Source organism: Eleutherodactylus coqui, chromosome 2 (assembly GCF_035609145.1).
Source record: "Eleutherodactylus coqui strain aEleCoq1 chromosome 2, aEleCoq1.hap1, whole genome shotgun sequence".
In the NCBI taxonomy this organism is placed as follows: Eukaryota; Metazoa; Chordata; class Amphibia; order Anura; family Eleutherodactylidae; genus Eleutherodactylus; species Eleutherodactylus coqui.
In genome coordinates, this window is record NC_089838.1 from 234181212 (window position 1) to 234199845 (window position 18634).

The 18634-nt window shown below is 41.5% G+C and overlaps 1 protein-coding gene across 1 annotated transcript in view; it reads right to left on the minus strand.

The window, feature by feature from the left end:
• The window catches only part of FBN1 (fibrillin 1), a 209834-nt gene that overhangs the window by 119001 nt on the left and 72199 nt on the right, over positions 1-18634 (minus strand). The window contains exons 7-10 of the mRNA XM_066592616.1: positions 9788-9985; positions 7162-7287; positions 1711-1836; positions 1440-1598 (exon numbers count right to left, since the gene is read on the minus strand). Of these exons, the coding sequence (XP_066448713.1) occupies positions 1440-1598; positions 1711-1836; positions 7162-7287; positions 9788-9985 (609 nt within the window). The remainder of the gene's footprint in view (positions 1-1439; positions 1599-1710; positions 1837-7161; positions 7288-9787; positions 9986-18634) is intronic.

Here is an 18634-nt window from a genome sequence, read left to right on the forward strand (position 1 = left end):
GCATTCGAAATATCCACAGCTCCATCTCATCAGTGGACCCTTGACAAGTTGCTATTGCTGACCTATCTTGAGGATAGATTACCAACAGTTTTCCCCCCGAAAACCCCCTTAACATTCAGTAATGTACACGCCAATATACTCTGACTCTAAAGCCATGTATAGCACTAAAATACTCATACAAAATAAATCAGAAAACATTGCAGTGTACTTCTGATATCAGACACCATAGCAGCCTTTCACGTGTAGCTCTTTAGTTTTTCTTGAATAGAAACTAGAGATGAGCGAGCGTACTCGCTAAGGCAAACTACTTGAGCGAGTAGTGCCTTATGCAAGTACCTGCCCGCTTGTCTCAAAAGATTCAGGTGCCAGCGGGGAAGAGCGGTGAGTTGTGGGAGTGAGCAGGGGAGAGCGGGGGGAAGAGAGTGAGATCTCCCCCCCCCCCCGTTCCTCCCTGCCCCCCGCCGGCACCCAAATCTTTTGAAACGAGCAGGCAGGTACTCGCATAAGGCACTACTCGCTCGAGTAATTTGCCTTAGCGAGTACGCTCGCTCATCTCTAATAGAAACATAATTACAGAAAATTTCATATGTACATTTTCCCCACAACCTACTGTGCCTATATGTAAAGGGTACTCCTGAGTATTGGTTGCAATTAGAGATGAGCGAACGTACTCGTTTCGAGTACTTACGCACCCGAGTACCGCCATTTTCGAGTACTTCAGTACTCGGGTGAAAAGATTCGGGGGGCGCCGGGGGGCGGGGAGAGGCGTGGCGGTGCGAGGGGGAGCAGCGGGGAACAGGGGGGAGCCCTCTCTCTCTCCCTCTCCCCCCCACTCCCCACTGCTACCCCCGTATCGCCACGGCGCCCCCCGAATCTTTTCGCCCGAGTACGGAAGTACTCGGAATTTGCGGTAATCGGGCGAAAAAGGGGCGTGGCCGAGCACGTTCGCTCATCTCTAGTTGCAATGTATACAAAAGTTACTTGAAGCAATTATCTTTCCAATTCAGTAGTTTGTGCAGTAGATTTATAGTGGTGACAACATTTTGCAATTGATTTGGTATGGTAAATGGTGAATTGTGAAGTGTATCTAATTGGTATGATTAGCATAAAATCAATTTGAAATATTACAAAAATTTGTCCTAGGCTACTATTAGTGGTCGGTGGTATATGGTGGTTGAACCAACACTGAAATTCTTCGATGACCAGTACTGTGTACAATGTTCTGCCACTTTGGCTAATAGTATTTTCTTAAATGAAAAACAGAGAGTAAACGAGTTGTTGTAGAGTTCTTCAACTGCGCAGAATCAAGTTCAACCCAGTTGAACACAAGTGGTATTGGGGATCGGAGTGAGGAGGATGAATTTCTGATTCATCCCAACAATAGTTTATAATTTAGAGAAATAACCAGATGCATCAACTAGGACTGGAAGAAGTCCCACCTGTTCCTCTGAAAGGGCACATTTCGGATGGTCCTGCTGCTCCTGCAGACCAGCATCTTCCGCTATCACAGCAACACTGTGTTTTTGGCATGAGTTGAGGGAGTTGATTTATACAGCGTCCATTACTGACAGATGTGAAGCAATACCCGGGACGAGTATCTGGCAATAAGAAAAAAAATAGTATTACCGTTGTGAGTACAGTAAAGGATATACGAATAAAACAATGCAATTAAAGGAGCATAAACATACATTATTATTTTATGATACTCACCTATACATCTTGACCCATCTGCAGATGTAAGGAATCCTGAGGGACATTTACAGAAGTAGCTGCCCGCAGTGTTTGCACATTCACCTGATTCACAGATCCCTAGTATGGTACTACATTCATCAATATCTAAAAGAAAAAAATATATAATTTTTTAATTTTTACAAAAAGTAATCTATATTATCCCCAAGTAAGATGTATAAAGCTCCATTGCTAAAAAAACGAAACATATAACGTAATGTGTGCTGGTCACATGTTATAGTGAAATGTATGCTAAAAGAACTTTTGACACAGTTCTGACTAGCAGAGCTCTGTGGGCACATTAAACATATAGAAAATCCAACAAACACATATATACGGTACAGTATGCTGAACGTAGCGTCCGAACATAGTTCGAACCTAGCCTTACCCTCCCTGTGCCAAACCATGGGCTTTGCAGAATCAGTATACTGGGCTGCGGACAGTGTGACAAGTTGGTTTGTCATGGTTTAGAGGTTTAATCTTTGGAGTATATAGACCTTTATGTCTCTGTTTATTATTGGGATGTATTGTATATTGGTTATGAATACTATCTAGCTTGTTTCATTAAATGAGTTGATAGAGTGCTTGAAGAGTAATATAACATATAAAGTAATGGACTAATCATCATAAGAGGAGCAGTCAATTCTGCTGGTTGGTATTAATTTTTGGCGTTTGCACACAAGTAGAGTCAACAATTAAATGTTGCAATTCCTGCATGAAAGTAAACCCTTGAGGAAGCTCAGAGGTACTCCTATAATTCCAAGTGAAAGGTGTTAGGTTTTAAGTAATCTGAGCAGAACCCAGTAGTAATTCCAGTTTTATTTAACGGTAGCGACTCCCCTAATTCTGTATTAGCACTGAGCACTAAAAGAGGCCTTTGGGAACATCTGTGGTTTAAGAAAACACATCCATGGTTTGCAAAATAATGCAGCATATGTATTCATTCTGAATGTCCCTGGCTCATGCACTTCTCTGTTGACACAGCACTCAAGATTATGGCTGGTTATATGGGATTGGTAGGAAATTCCACAGGCAATGTTTTGGCAGAATGTGAACTAACCTATGCAGAGTAAAAGTCCTTGAATCTGGTATCCCTGATGCCCAACAGGTACAGAAATGCAAAATGCTCCAGATTAGTGAAAGGGCATAGCTAAATGCTAAGTTACAGGATCACTCCTATACCTATGTTAGAAGTTTTCATTTTCTTGCAATTTGCTAAGAATCCATATACAGCTTTTTTAGTAGTATATGATTTTTCACGCATTGTCCAATAATACTCTCATAAATATCTAGAATTGAGCGAACATACTCTGCCGAGCTTGATGCTCGTTCAAGTATTAGCATACTCGATTGTGCTCGTTACTCGAACGAGCATTAAGCCGTGTTCGACCCCGCCCCAGTTTTTGGCTCCTCCCCGATGTGACGTGCCTGTATTGGCCCCTCCCTGCCGCAGCGCGCGTCAATGGCAGGCAGGGGAGAGAGGGAGAGAAAGAGAGAGAGAGAGGAAGAGGGAGAGGAAGAGAGAGAGGGAGAGAGAGAGGGAGAGAGAGAGAGGGAGAAAGGGAGAGGGAGAGAGAGGGGGAGAGAGAGAGAGGAAGAGGGAGGGAGACGAATCTAGAAAACTTTAAAAAAAAAAGCCCGGCTTCCAGTGTCCCACATACAAAAATGCTCGAGTCTCTCAATGTAGTCAATGGGGTTCGTACAGCTCTCGAATAACGCGGACCCGAGCATTTGGGTGCTCGCTCATCTCTATAAATATTCCATCCTAAAATGTCAAATCAGGAGTTTTAAATTGCTGAGTGACAACTCTGTAAGGGCTCATTCCCACAAGCGTGATTTCACAGCGTATTACGCAGGCGATGTACGCCCGTGTAATATGTGGTGAATTTTTTTAAAAAAAGAAACAAGTCCCACTGCGTGTGTGAGATACGCTGTCATGCACAGTACACTATCGCTGACTTACGCAGCGATAGCCAGCTCACCACCGGCTTCCATGGCAGTAAAATGCTGAATGATCCAAGCAGAATTTTACGAACATGCGCATAGGAATGAGCCCTTAATGTATATGGAAAGCCATTAGTGTTTCCTTCTTTCCTTGATCAACTTCAGTAATCCCTGGTGAACAGCTGCTATAGGCAGGGAAAGCCTCAGATGGCTATATGGCTGCCCTGCTGTAGCAAAAAAAATGCAGTATTGCAAACCGGGCATTGAAATGACAGTAACAGACATAGGTGCAAATAGCAGCTAGCTGCCCTTCAACAGTGCAGCTAAAAGCATGAGTGCGATGTAAATGATTGTTGCTATAGGGATGTCTAAAACAAAGGCCAAGACTTACATAAATTAGAAAACAAACTAGCGACCTATCTTGCATGTGTAAATACAAGTATTCTAATAGAATAAGTAGACTATAGATTTAAAATATTGTAAATTGTTAGTTTCTCTCGTTTGAGGTCATCAGTGGGCACTAGCTATCTCAAACAACCAACTAAGGAGCTCAGTGCACTGTTATATCTTGCCGACCAAACATTCTCCCACAATGCCACATTGTGGCTAATCCTGACCCTTGACATGCCTGTGGTTGGACTGGTGACCATTGCAAAAATATTTGTGAGAGCCCTGGTTCTGGACCGTTTCAAATGGCAGAAATGTTTAAATTCTGTTGTAGGCAACCTCAAAAATCAAATGAAAGCCATATGCATGCAAAAATGTGGTTAGAATGTAAGCAGAACTGGCATCTTTTCTAAAATCATTAAGCTGATTATACAATGAAACCCTGAAGATTACACCTCGAATAACTGCTGTGATGAGATGAGTATGAGTTCCCGAGCACGGCAATGCATATTCAGTCTAGATGTTCTAGATTAGATTGTTGGTCTATAGAAGTGACATTCCATATCATTACATATGGTCAGCTGGTAAACCACTGCTATTTCTACTCTGTAATTGAGGTTGGACAAACCATTCGACAGATAAATCTTGTACATATTTTGATACAGTGAACTTGTAAATTCATAAAATCTTAGATATCAAATGTATTTCTCACAGCCATATACAATAAGGCCACTCTCCCACGTGCATTCAGAAAACGCCGCTCGAAATTGCAGTAAAAATGAATTTTTGAATGCATGGTACAGCATTTTACACTGCTTTTTAATGCACCCCATCATTGTGATGAGTGATGAGGTGCGTTAAAAATCGCGGTGTTTCTAACGCCGCATATGAACGCATGTCTGTGAGGCCCCATTGAAATCAATGGCGGTGTTGTGCCATGATTAGTGCAGCACTAATTGAGGTAAAAAGCGGTATGTGTGAGAGTGGCCGAAGGGAAAAAAATCTGCCCAGCATATTATTTATCTATTATTATCTATCATTTATCTATTTTCATCTGTAGGTCTTAGGCTGGGGTCACACGGGTCGTATTGCCAGCGGAAATCTTGTGGTTTTTGCCACAGCGAAAAAAACCACACAATTTCCGCCGGGAAAGCACATCTATTGAATGACAGCTGAGAGCTGCCTCTGATTGGTCACAGTGCTCAGCCAATCAGAGGCAGCACTCACTCACCCATTCATGAATTCATGAATGGGCGAGTGAGTGCTGCCTCTGATTGGCTGAGCACTGTGTCCAATCAGAGGCAGCCCATTCAGCAGGCGGGGATTTTAAATCCCCGCCTGCTGAATACTACAGAAAGCAGTTCAGGAGAAGAGTCGGCTGGACACGGCTGATCTCCGGCAACTGCAAAAAGGTGAGTATATTTTTTTTTTACACTTTTTTGGATGATTTTCAGGGAAGGGCTTATATTTGAAGCCCTTCCCAAAAATTCATACGGAGCTTGCGGCAGCCCATTGCTTTCAATGGGAGAACGATCTTTAGTATATGTTCTTAATGGGGTCGGCGCTGCTGCCGCCGGCCCCATTGAGCGCATATACAAGAACAACGATTTGCGCAGAATGCAGTTACATGCGAATCGTTGTGTCATATAATCATCGGCACATCCGCCTAAAAAACGGCCATGTGACCGATCCCATTGCAAAGCATTGGGTATATATATTTGCAGATCGCAAGCGCATCTGCAAACTGGGCAAAAAAACGTCCGTGTGACTGAGCCCTTTGAATCTACTGGAGCACGCAGGAAAATGTTGAGAATCATATCATCATAAAGTCATGTCATATTTTATGTTCAATTCAAGTTTTTTCCATTAGTTTCTTACCAATGGTGTAAATAGAATAAAGTGGTAATAATCCATGCTAACTGTAATGTAGATAGCACTGATTTACTTAGGACCCTTTTAAATGGAACATATCAATCAGATTCTAGCTGAATTGTGGGAATTCGAACAATAATTGTTCTGTGTAGATGCTGCCAGCAACTGAACGATGAATGATAATTCGTTCACTTATCATTTTTCATTCAGTTTCAGTAGGCATAAAAATCAAATGAGGATCATCTATGAATGACTGCCTGTTTATTGTGAATAATTGCAAGGCGGGAGGAAGCGTTCAGCAACCCGCTCCGTTTCCATTCACTGCGTGATCCCTGCTCCTGTGCGTAATTACAGGAGTGATTATCACTGGGAAGACTATCAGGTGCTTAAGTGCCCGACATTCGTCCCATGTGAAAGGACTGTGAACAGTAGAAAGAAAGATAACTTATTGTAAATGGATTCTATGGTTATGATGGTCTATCCTCTCGGCACCCATGCTAATCAGGTCTTTGAAAGGACCACGATGCTCCAGTGGCCATTACATCCTCTTCATTGTGCACCAGGCACAGCCACATATATTTAGCAGCGGCTATGCCTGGTATTACAATATTAAAGCTTTGTCCCTTTCAAGTGAATGGGACGCAGCTGCAATACTGTACAAGGCTTAAAGTTTTAAAGAACCGGATAACCTCTTTAAGTGTTAAGGTGCTAAACCTGCAAGGAATAATAGGAAACTCTCTTAGCAGATGATATAGAAAGATATTTACAGCACAGTCATCTGCTGTGTCCCTTTGGTCAGAACACAATACAGTATTAATATCAGAAGACAATTGGGGCCTCTTCTGGCAAAGAGTGTTGTAGATGTTTCCAAAAACCCCTCCTAGGATCACATCATGTAAGAAGGGAATATGGACCTATGAAACACACTGTGAGACCATATGACACTGTAATCTCCAAGCAGCTGCATTTTTCCATCCCAGCCCTGTGAAATTAATTCCCTGACGATCTAGCCTCACTCAGTTTTCTTTTTTTCTTTGTATCATAATCCAGATCACAAATGTCTTGGTCAACACGTGCAAATAACTCGAGTTAAGTAAATGAAATATGACGGATACAATATGACAATACTCAACAATAATGATGCAGAAAAGCCCCCAAAACATCCTATGATTTCCGACAACAGAAATAGGAACTGCTTTGTTTATCTTGATGAGCTTGGAAACGTCTTACCTTCACATTTTTGTGTTATTTCATTAAACTTGTGTCCAGCTGGGCATTTGCACTCGAAAGATCCCACAGTATTAATGCAATTTCCTCCTTGACACATCCCAGGGATTGCTTGGCATTCATCCACATCTACCCCAAGGAAACAGAACAACAAAAAATGTTAAAAACATCCCTCAGTGTGATCCGATGCAGCAAATTATTCTTAAAGGCTAAGTCACCCATTCATTAAAATGAACATTATGTAAGATTGGCTTAAAGTTGAAATAATTCTGGTGTTGGGGATTAAGGAACATGGAACAGGATATTTCACTAAGCATTTAGTGAAAGATGGGTCTTCTCAGCGGTATAAGAGTCGCTACAAATTAAGCTTAGACGAGCTTTGCTGATGCACCGAGGCACAAGGTAAATAGAACAGCATGTCCCTAAATAAGTAGATGAATCTACGGTACATATAACACTTATTAAAGTCACTTGATAATCATGCTTAACTTTTTGAGATACAGTTTGGTGCACTGTGCTTGAAGAATATCATGATACGTCACAGAAAATACTAGTAGGGTCAATATAATTTTGGGTAGAGGACACCTTAATGAATTCCTACTTTGTCCAAGACTATCTTCTTTTATCACCCTGTGGATAGACGTAATGAAGATTCTGGTAATGACACAACCTTCCCGCTAAAATGAAACTCCGAAGACGAAATATATGAACCCAACTTCTTTTTTTATGGAATATTGAACCAGCTATAAAAACGTATTTCAGGGTAGAGAAACCTATTTTTCAGTTGTGCTGGGAAGTCACACCGCTCTGACAGAATCAATAGCATAGCTGTGCCCCTTCTGAGAAATGCAGATATATAGTGGCACGACCAAGTCATTCATTCTGTCAGAGTGGTGTGCCGTCCCAGCACAACTGAGGAAGGCGTTCCTCTACCCCAAAATGTAGCTTTATTGATGGGTCAATATTCTATAAAATGAGAAGTTGGATTCATATATTTTGTTTTTGGATTTTTCCTTTGGCCAGGATTTTGTGCCATCACCAGAATCTTAACTACCTCTATCCACCATTATTATGCCCACCTTCCTTAGATGTGGTGCAGTTCTGGATGGACAGCACCCTTGTAGACATCCTTACAATCACAATTATTTTCGCTAACTACCTTCACATTAACCTGTTACCCATTTTCTTTTTCACACCCGTTTTTTCCCCCCCTGACATCAATAGACATTAGTTACATCCTACATTGGGATATTTTGATGATATATGAATCTTATTTGAAAGTAATGGACAACTATATTGATTTGAACCACTTAGAGGCGTCATGGACGTATTACTTTTTAATTCCAGTATATTTGAGATCTGCTGTATGTCTACTTTGCGTGAGATGCAATGAAGATTTGGCAACTGTGCCTTTTCATGATGTTTTAGGAGACAGCTATTTCCTGGCACCAGGATAGCAGCACTGCAACAGTAACAGCTGTTACCTATACAGTAGGGATGGGGAAGTTGTACAGGTTTGCTTGGAGAGGGACATTTTATCAGGGCTTTCCCCATGGTAGAAAGGTTGGGTATTAATAATGAGAAGAATGCTTTGAGTTTGACTTAAATAAATGAGAAGATATCTACAATATTTAGTCAGCCACGTCCATGCAGTTCCCTTTTATAATGTAACATGCACAAGCACAGTCTTTGATCTCTTTCAGTATATTGCTGGCCCAAGTCCTGGCATGTTAACACAATTCCTCCTGAGTCTATTCTCTTTTCAGAGTACTTAGTTGAATCACTCATGGCACTCAGAATGCCCTAATATAACTGCGTCATACAAACTATCTACCAAAGAGACTCTTCATTCACATGTAAAAGATCAGAATGCAGATAGCCTGGACTGAATTCTACATTATTCTGCTTCTCTGATCCACTTCAAGTTTTTTTGTGTACCCAAGTGAAAAACTTACATAAAACTATACAAAATTCCCCCATGATGCTGGAAAGTTAGATTACTCAACAGTTTAGTATATGACTGCCTCTGTTAACTTTCTTCAGCTTCCTGCCAGACATCCAGACAATAAAAGAATTTATACAGCTGGAAGTATTAGAGCAAAAGCCAAAAACTGTGTCAGAGCTCTCTATCAGGAGGTATGCTCAAGAATAAGCGAGGAACATCTGGGCGAATGCAGTGATCTGAACCAACTGCACACTCCAGCAGAGGAAAATGTCAGAGACATAGGTGGATAAGCAACTTTTTTACAAGTCAAACCAAAGAATGTGTCGGCTGTTTAATGAGAGGCAGTAATAATTCCGCATGTATTTCATTATATTCCAGCTTTATTTGAAATAAAACGTCTTTACCTGAGGTCATGTTAAATTATCTTTTTTTCTGACGGAATGAGGGAGTTCTTGGCAGGGAGAAATTCATTAAGGCCTTGGCTCGTCTGTCTGACCTGAGTTGCTAATGCCCCCCCCCTTTTACATCATGCAGTCACTCAGTCGTGAGGTAATGTATTTGACAATGATTTTCCATTCTGTATGCACAGGCTGGGGTATGAAACAAGGCACGCCGTCCAAAACCGTGTAATTCTATCAACATTAAGACATTAGCAGTTTCAACAGTTTCATGTACTTTGCATACCTTGACATGCTCCTGTTCGGATGTTTGGAATAAAGCCACGACGACAGGGATGTGGCTGAGCTGGGCACATCTCGCAAGGGTGGCCCCACGCTCTCCCCACCGTAGCGCAGCACAGCGTCTTCGTGCATACTATCCCACTTAGCTGTCCTTGACACATCTGGTTCGTCACCATAGAGAAGCACGGTCCTGTCCTGTAATCTTGAAACAAAAAGGAACAGGTACTTCAGAAAGACAGAACACAGCCGACAGACACATCTGCCTAAAATGCAAAGCCTAATTTAAAGAGCTTTGCCTTTGACATGGCCAGCAGCCAAAGTGTTCCTAGAAGTCATAGGCCTGAGATCATAGTAGTACTTCAGTAATGACTGCACTTTTCGGCTCTACAAATGTGTGTCCAGAACGAGTACACACGGACAGAAACTGTCCAAGTAACAATTGTGGAACTCTTAAAAGTTAAACTATTAAAAAAAATATGCATCTTTTCCAAATGTAATGTTTAGTGCAGAATTAAAATGTTTATTGCTGCGGTGCCCAATTGCACATTTCAAGTTTCTATTGTGTATCACAAAGCTTCCTGTTTTAAGCGCATAGTACAAATAGCCTGCATTTAAACAAGACATCCTTCGTAACAAACAACTATAGCGCAGTATTGCCAAACACTGTCCATATATGGAGAAAACACCGCCGTATCCATGACATTGCGAACATCTGGACTATTGTACATGTCAGATCTGAATGGTGGAAACTTGGCAGTGAAGGGCGCAAACAATAATTGACATTGGCAAACAAGGTTTGGCATCTAAACATTGTATTCTGTAAAGCGCAACAATACTGGCAGTTTGGACTATAAATGGCAGACTAGGTAAGCTCTGCACCAATTTAACCACGTTTTTACTAAGGGCTTTTAAGGGCAACACACTATCAAGGTTCTTCTGTGACACTTTGTTTGGCATATATCATATATATTAGTGCCCAAGCGGGCTTTTGTATTTCTTTTTTACTATTCAATATTTTTTTTCAGAAGCATACTAAGGTACAGGGATGTGAAAAGCATAGAGCTTGACATACATATTTGCATTATTGCAATCTAAACATGGCCACAACCATAGGAGGAGAAATATATGCTTGATATCATAGCTTTGCTGTATTCACATTTGTGCCCCGCTACTGAAAATGTTATTTGGAAGGACTCAAAGCAATAACACCTTGGGTTATCTGTGGTTATGCGCCCAAACTTACAACACCTGGCTATACACATGAGATAGCGGTCAACCAAATGCTCGTTTGTTCGAAAGCTGTTTCTGTAAATGCCTCCATAAACATGAATGGTTGGCTTCAGAGTGAATGCATGTTTATTTCAATGTGGTGGAATAAGCTGCTACCAATGGTATCTGGCGTCTCTTCCGAGATATGCCATTGCTTTACTGTAAGCAAGACCCCATACACAGGAGATTGTCAACCGATCATACCAAATCTATGAGCTTGTCGTCAGCTAACATGGGGAGTTGGGGATTGACAATCAAAACCAGATGAACACAGGGCTTTTACCCCATGTATATCAGTGATCAATAGGGGTCTCAGGACCCGGCTCCCACGGATATAAACTTCTGACAAGTCTGTTTGACATTTCAAAACTTTTACTAAAGTGTAGTTACTCTTTAAGGCCTTAGTCAGACGGGCGTTTTTTTGCGAGATTTGCGCATGCGCATGCGTCCGGCGATTTTTTAAAACCATTGCTTTGCAATGGTATCGGACACATGAGCGCTTTTTATGCGCTCGTCCGATAAATTGTAGCACAGAAATCGCAGATCGCACCTATCTGCGATCTGCGATTCCTGTTCTCTTCACTATATGCGCTCAATGGGGCCGGCGGCAGCAGCGCCGGCCCCATTGAGAACATATAGAAGACAAATCATTCTTCTCTGCCACAGCTGTAACAGCTGTGGCAGAGAAGAACGATGTTTGCCCATTGAATTCAATGGAGCCGGCAATACAGCCGACTCCATTGAAAGCAATGGGCTGCCGGCGTGCGCGGGATGAATTGTCGGGAAGGGCTTAAATATATAAGCCCTTCCCTGCAATTCATCCAGAAAAGTGTTAAAATAAAAAATATATACATACTCACCTGCTCCCGGCAGCCGGAGTTCCGCGCGGCCGGCCTGCAGTGGGTGTGAAGGGGGTGTGAGTCAGACCTGCCCCCTGATTGGCCCTTCCCGACAATTCATCCCACACTCGCCCGCAGCGCATTGCTTTCAATGGAGTCGGCTCTATTGCCGGCTCCATTGAATGCAATGCGCTGGACAGCTCCAGCCCGTTTCTAATGAAACGCGGCTAGGAGCAGATTTTCGGGCGATTTTCAGGCATCGGTCACGCGATTTGCGGATGCGCATCCGTCATGCGATCCACAAATCGCGCGAAAAAACCCCCGTCTGACTAAGGCCTAAGTGTGAAATAAAGAGTAAGGTAGAACCCAAATGGAACACTAACTTTGTCTTTACTGGACCTCTGACAGCACTATAAAACAAGATTCTTATACTGTTTACCTGACTCAACATGAGCTCAAGAGCAAAAATATTCATAGGCATAAAAACATCAAGTCTTAGATCTCCTTGTATGGCCAATGTACCAGACGCCTATTATTGCAAAATAAATATCTGTAATAATAACCCTATTGTGTGTGCACAATCATGAGCAAGATAAATTCCAAAACAATGTTATTAAAGGGCACTGATCCTATAAATCTATTGAAAGCGCATCGTTGTGCCAGTGTTTTATGGTTTATTATTCTTTCCCTTGATAACCTTTTTATTTTGGGGGTTCTATACAGAAATAACAGTGGGCGGATGCTGCTATTAGAAAACAAAAACATAGTTGGAAGAAAAAGAAATGTATGGGAAAGCACTGTAAAAGAGCTGAACCTGCCATCTGGCACAACTGTCTGCAGGTAAAACTACAGTTATCCTAATCCATTGACGTATCACTCTGCACAAAAGTGCATTGAAAAATTCAGCTCTACTACAAGTGTCATCTGTGGTTCAATTGCATTCGGTGAGACACATTTATCAGTAATATCACTTAAATCTTAAATTCACTGGATATATCTGTCTGTTGGACACTGGTTCAGCTGACTACTATCCTCTCTAACTCCTCATTAACATGGCTTGGCAAATAGTGCATGTTTATTATAATAGGGAAATAGGCAAGCCACTGTTCAATCCGTCTGATGGCAAATTATCTCCTGACATAACGAAAAACTGGGCATGCGGAATACCCCCAGTGATACCAACATGCGCAGTCCTCCTTTTCCCCAAGATTAGGTGGTGTGGATGGAAAGGTGAGACACCTTCATCCAGATAGTCAGAAGATCTAGTGTCTATTAGATAACTGATGTTCATAGATTCCTCCTAAATTAAAGTGGCTTCACTGAAATATACTCAAATGTTCTTATATCAACAAGATATTCAAAAAGGCTCAATGTAAAAGACATATGTTAACATAAGTAAACATAATGCTGTTACATGGCTTTTGGTTAGCAATGAGCTACAGGTGGCCAAAATGTTGTAGATTTTAGAAGACAGCTCCATATATTAGATTCAAACAGAAAATAACTCAAATTAAAGCACCAGTGAGTTGGGTACATTGACTTCCCGGTTAAAAGACTCTGGCCTGCACTATAGTAAGGCTCTGTTCACGGTTCTTTTCCTTTTATCGGATGTATACATTAAGAGCACTCCCTGACTTATACCTCCAATGGAAGTCCGAGCTGTATGCCACTTTATTGGCATGCAGTGGCATAAATTACCCACTAACTCAGATTGTAAGAAAATAAACGTCCTACTGTATACGTTCTTTACTGCATTCAGCTTTATAGCGAAACACAACATACTTTATTTTTCTATACACTTGGAAAAAAAAGGTATGTTGGACACTCTTTTGGCATATGCTGGGAGCATGGGTCATTATGAGTACATTTGCTTCCCCAACATATATGCCAAACATGTTCACAAAATCAACTGTGAACAGCAGCTAAACCATACATAAATCATTCTATTGTTTACATATAGCACAATATGATACGTAATTATGTCAATCAATATTAATGTCCCATCTCCATACATAGGAGACTTCAAATTAAAGGGGTTCTGTCATTAGAAAACAAAAATTCTATACTTACCTATTCCTCCCCCGTCAGTCTGCTTACCGCATCTTCTCCCCGCCGATCTTCTCCTGGCTCCTGCAGAGATCGGGGTCATCTCACCACAAGCCGGACAATTCTTCGTCTTCCAGTAACGAAGTGCCCATTCTTTGCCGTCTACTTCCTACAGCGTAATATATGCTATGTCACTAGTGCCGAGGGGTGCCGAGCTATTGCCGTGACTGCGCATGCGCACTGTTTCTCTGTAATAGTATATGAACTCTTGCGGTGACACAGCGCGCATACACAGTCTTGGCAACAGATCAGCATTCCTTCCTAGACAGTGAATGTTATGTCACTAGTGACGTAACCTACAATGACCTGCCAGAAGAAGAAAGCAGAGAATGGACGCTTTGTCACCGGAAGACGAAGAATCGCCCAGCTTGCGGTGAGATGACCCGGGGGACTGGAGAAGGTCAGTGAGGAGAAGATGCTTGAAGAAGGCATCCTGGGGAGGAATAGGTAAGCATTGATTTTTTTTTTTAAATGACAAAACCCCTTTAAGGCTGATGACTATCCAGTTCCCAAAGGAACATGGTAGAATTTCAATATGGGGGTTGGAAATAACTGCATATTACATAATGTGCATTTTGAACATGGGTATTAGCACATAGCAATGGAAGTACTAGAAGCACCAAACCATCATTTTAAGATGATGAAATGCATCATGACAAATGATGTCAAGCTAAATTTATGCTCCCGAAATAAAGTCAAGACAATCACCAACACTTAAAGGGGTTGTCCCGAGGCAGCAAGTGGGGTTATACACTTCTGTATGGCCATAATAATGCACTTTGTAATATACATTGTGCATTAATTATGAGCCATACAGAAGTTATAAAAAGTTTTTTACTTACCTGCTCCGTTGTTAGCGTCCTCGTCTCCTTGGTGCCGACTAATTTTTGGCCTCCGATGGCCAAATTAGCCGCGCTTGCGCAGTCCGGGTCTTCTTGCTGTCTTCTATGGAGCCGCTCGTGCCAGAGAGCGGCTCCGTGTAGCTCCGCCCCGTCACGTGCCGATTCCAGCCAATCAGGAGGCTGGAATCGGCAGTGGACCGCACAGAAGAGCTGCGGTCCACGGAGCAAGAGGTTCCCGGCGGCCATCTTCACAGGTAAGTATAGAAGTCACCGGAGCGCGGGGATCAAGGTAAGCGCTCCGGTAAGCTGTCTGTACGTCCCTGCATCGGGGTTGTCTCGCGCCGAACGGGGGGGGGGTTGAAAAAAAAAAAAACCCGTTTCGGCGCGGGACAACCCCTTTAAGTAAAATACATTCAAGTAGCATACAGTATGTGAGTTATACATTGAAAACAAATGACTTCATTACATTGGCCATTAGTGGTCAACATCTGTTCCTCCAGCTGTTATTAATCTCTAAATCTTAGCATGTTCTTACAAGAATGATCTAAAGCTCTAACACAGTTTCTCAGTCAGCGGTTAGATATTGAATCACCCAATATGTGTTGTCAGTCAGTGGCCTGCAGAGAACACTTCTCTTCATTATCAAATGAAAGGAGAAGCAGAATAGGTGTGAAAGGAGCCACCATCTGTACTACAGATGTAGTCAAAGGTTAAATATTGCAAAATAACTGAATGCAACCTCTCGTTCACAGAAATAGAAGAAGGAAGAGGTTTATTTGCAGTTAGAGCAGTCAAACTATGGAATGCCCTACCCAAGGATGTCTAGTTGATAATGTAATAACCAATGGTATGAAGGGTTAAAATTAATCTTAAAAGGTTGAACTTGATGGATCTGTGTTTCTCTTCATCTTATGTAACTATAATATATTTTGTTGGCAACTATGAAATCTCTGTATGGCAGCTGACACCAAAATAGAAACTAAGTATATGGGCTCCTGCTAAGACCACTTAAGGCCCTCTAAAGTGCTTCTGAGGAAAAAAACAAAGATTCTTATTTTCTCAAATGGACAATGTGTCAAGTGACCTCCTATTCAATCATTTGCATTGCAGAATGGGTCACATAAGCAAAAACCAAACATAGCAATCTACAGTCCAGCCCTCTATGGATTATGGAAGCTGCTCATCCGATTGTCACCCAAAAAATGTCAGGAATTTAAAGCGATAGTGCCTTTCAAGATGTGTAAGCTGCGCATGCCATAAGCGCTGATGCAACCCCATGCTATACAAATAAAGATTATTATTATACTATCAGGAATGCAGGTTATTGAACTGCATGCTGACAACAACCTTGATAGGCGCTCTAGTCTTGAGTCCACATGAAACGGCGTCCGTGGCTTCCAAAAGGAATTTCAAATTTTCATTCAACTTAACACAACAGTTTTCCATTTTGCCTCAGTTCCTTTTAAATGAACTTTGCCCAGAGAAAACACTGATGTTTCTGCATTGTGTTGATATATGACTTCTTTTTTGCAGTATACAGCTTTAACTTGCATTTGTAGACTGCACAACAAACAGTGTTCACAGACAACGATTTCTGGAAGTACTCTTGAGCCCTCGCAATGATCTGTCTTACAGAATCGTGGCTGTTTTCAATACAGTGACGCCTGAGGGGTCATAGATTCGAGCATCCTATATTGACCGTTGGCCTCGTCCCTTGCGCACATGAATTTATTCAGTTTTAATGAATCTTTTGATAATATTATATATTGTAGATGGTGGGATATTCAAAGTTCCATTGAGGAACATTTATCTGAAATTCTTCCACAACTTTTAGAAGCAGTTTTTCACAAATTGGTGAACCTCTGATCATCTTTCCTTCTAAGAGACTCTGTCTCTCCAGTATTCTCTTTTTATACAGTCATGTAAGTAGAAAATTGATCCTCCAGCTGTTTTTCATTTGTAACACTTACTTTTCCAGCCTTTTGTTAACCCTGTCCCAACTTTTGTGACATGTGTTGCTGCCATCAGCTTGTAAATTAGTTAACCCCTTAACGCTGCAGGGAATACAGTTACGTCCTGCAGTGTCGGGGAATGTATGGAGGGAGATCGCACGGTGATCTCCCTCCATACAGCCGTCACCTGCCCGCAACAGCTCCGACAAGCCACGTGGCTCATTGGAGCTGTCAACCCTTTAAATGCTGCTGTACTTTTGGCATTTAAATCTCACGGCCAATTTTCGGGGATCCTGTATGCAGATCTCAGGGAGCCATGTGGGCATCATGGCAGCCGGGGGCCTTCTGAAAGGCCCCAGGGCTGTCATGGCAAAATGCCCATCAAGCCATGCCTGTGGGGTGGCTTGATAGAATGCCTGCTCGATCGCAGTATGATGTAATGCTCTGGCATTACATAATACTGCAGGAGCGGATCAAAGCATTGTATGTTGTTGTCCCCTCTGGGGACTAAGAAAATAAAGTAAAAATAAGATAAAGTTTTATTAATCATAAAAAAAGCAATAAAAGTAAAAAAAAAAAACTTTTGCCATTTTTATAATGAAAGAATCTAAGTAATAAAACAAAAATACATATTTGGTATTTTAAAAAGTAGCAGGAAAAACAAAAAAAAAGGGCCATGTCCTCTTCCTTTCAACATCTGATATGTGTTCTATTATGCATAAATTATGGTTATATGAGACTTCCAAATGACTGCATTCTTTTTTTCTTTATATTAATTTACATTTTACACAGTGTCCCAACTTTTTGGGAATTAGGATTGTAGTTGTAAAAACAAATGAAAAAGAAAATCACAAGTAACTAGAAAACACCCCATCTACCCACAGGTATATGGGCATTATGGCATTGCTGACAGCCCACAGCAGTAGAGTGTACATTAGCCAGCGTGGTACTGCTGAGTTCCGAATAAGTTCCATTGAAATCAAACTGAGTCTGTAGTACCATGCTATGCCACAATGTACAAAGCTGTAAGTTTCCAGCAACAAAACAGCTCTTTATATTAGATTAGTCCCCGGAGGCGGAATCCCAGCAATAAGCTATTATTGACCAATCCTGAGGCTAGGACATCAACTTAAAATTTAAGGCAACCCATATAATGTTGTTCTAACCATAGGTTCTGCTAACCATGAAAGACTAAGCAGTGAACCAAAGTTCAACGACCAAAGACTCAAAACCATATGCAGGCTTGACTACAAATGACTTAATGAAGGGTATCAATGACCAATGATCATTAATGAATGAATACTAAATATTCTGCTGATCATCAGGGACTACCACTGATCTTCTATCTTTCGAGACAAACTGTGCTAAATTACTGGTCAACAAACAGCATTGACAAGAGTATCTCCAAAGAGTTCGCCTGCTTCTTTCACTGACAAGATGACACTGCTGAAGATACTAGCACAGTTATGTGTTATATTTGAAACTATTGGCACTGATATGGAGGTATACTTCCTCAAAATTACTGTCAGAAGTTAATGAGTTAACTTAGAGGTCGTGGTTCAACACTCGTTATACAAACACTAGCTTGTACTGTACACAACAGTCACAGGCTATTGGCAATCATATAAAAGCTGTAAATACGATGCTGTTTTTGCATTTTGTTGCTGTTATTGTATGTTTTGCTTAGTAGCTATTTAATAATCTGCACTAAAGCACAAGACATGTAAGACTTGGATTTTGCCTTAAAACCTGGCATCACGCAATGTTCCGACCAAAGGCTGATAGCAGGATACACTGATAAAAACGTGACATTGTTCATTGAAAGCCAACATCCTGCCAAATA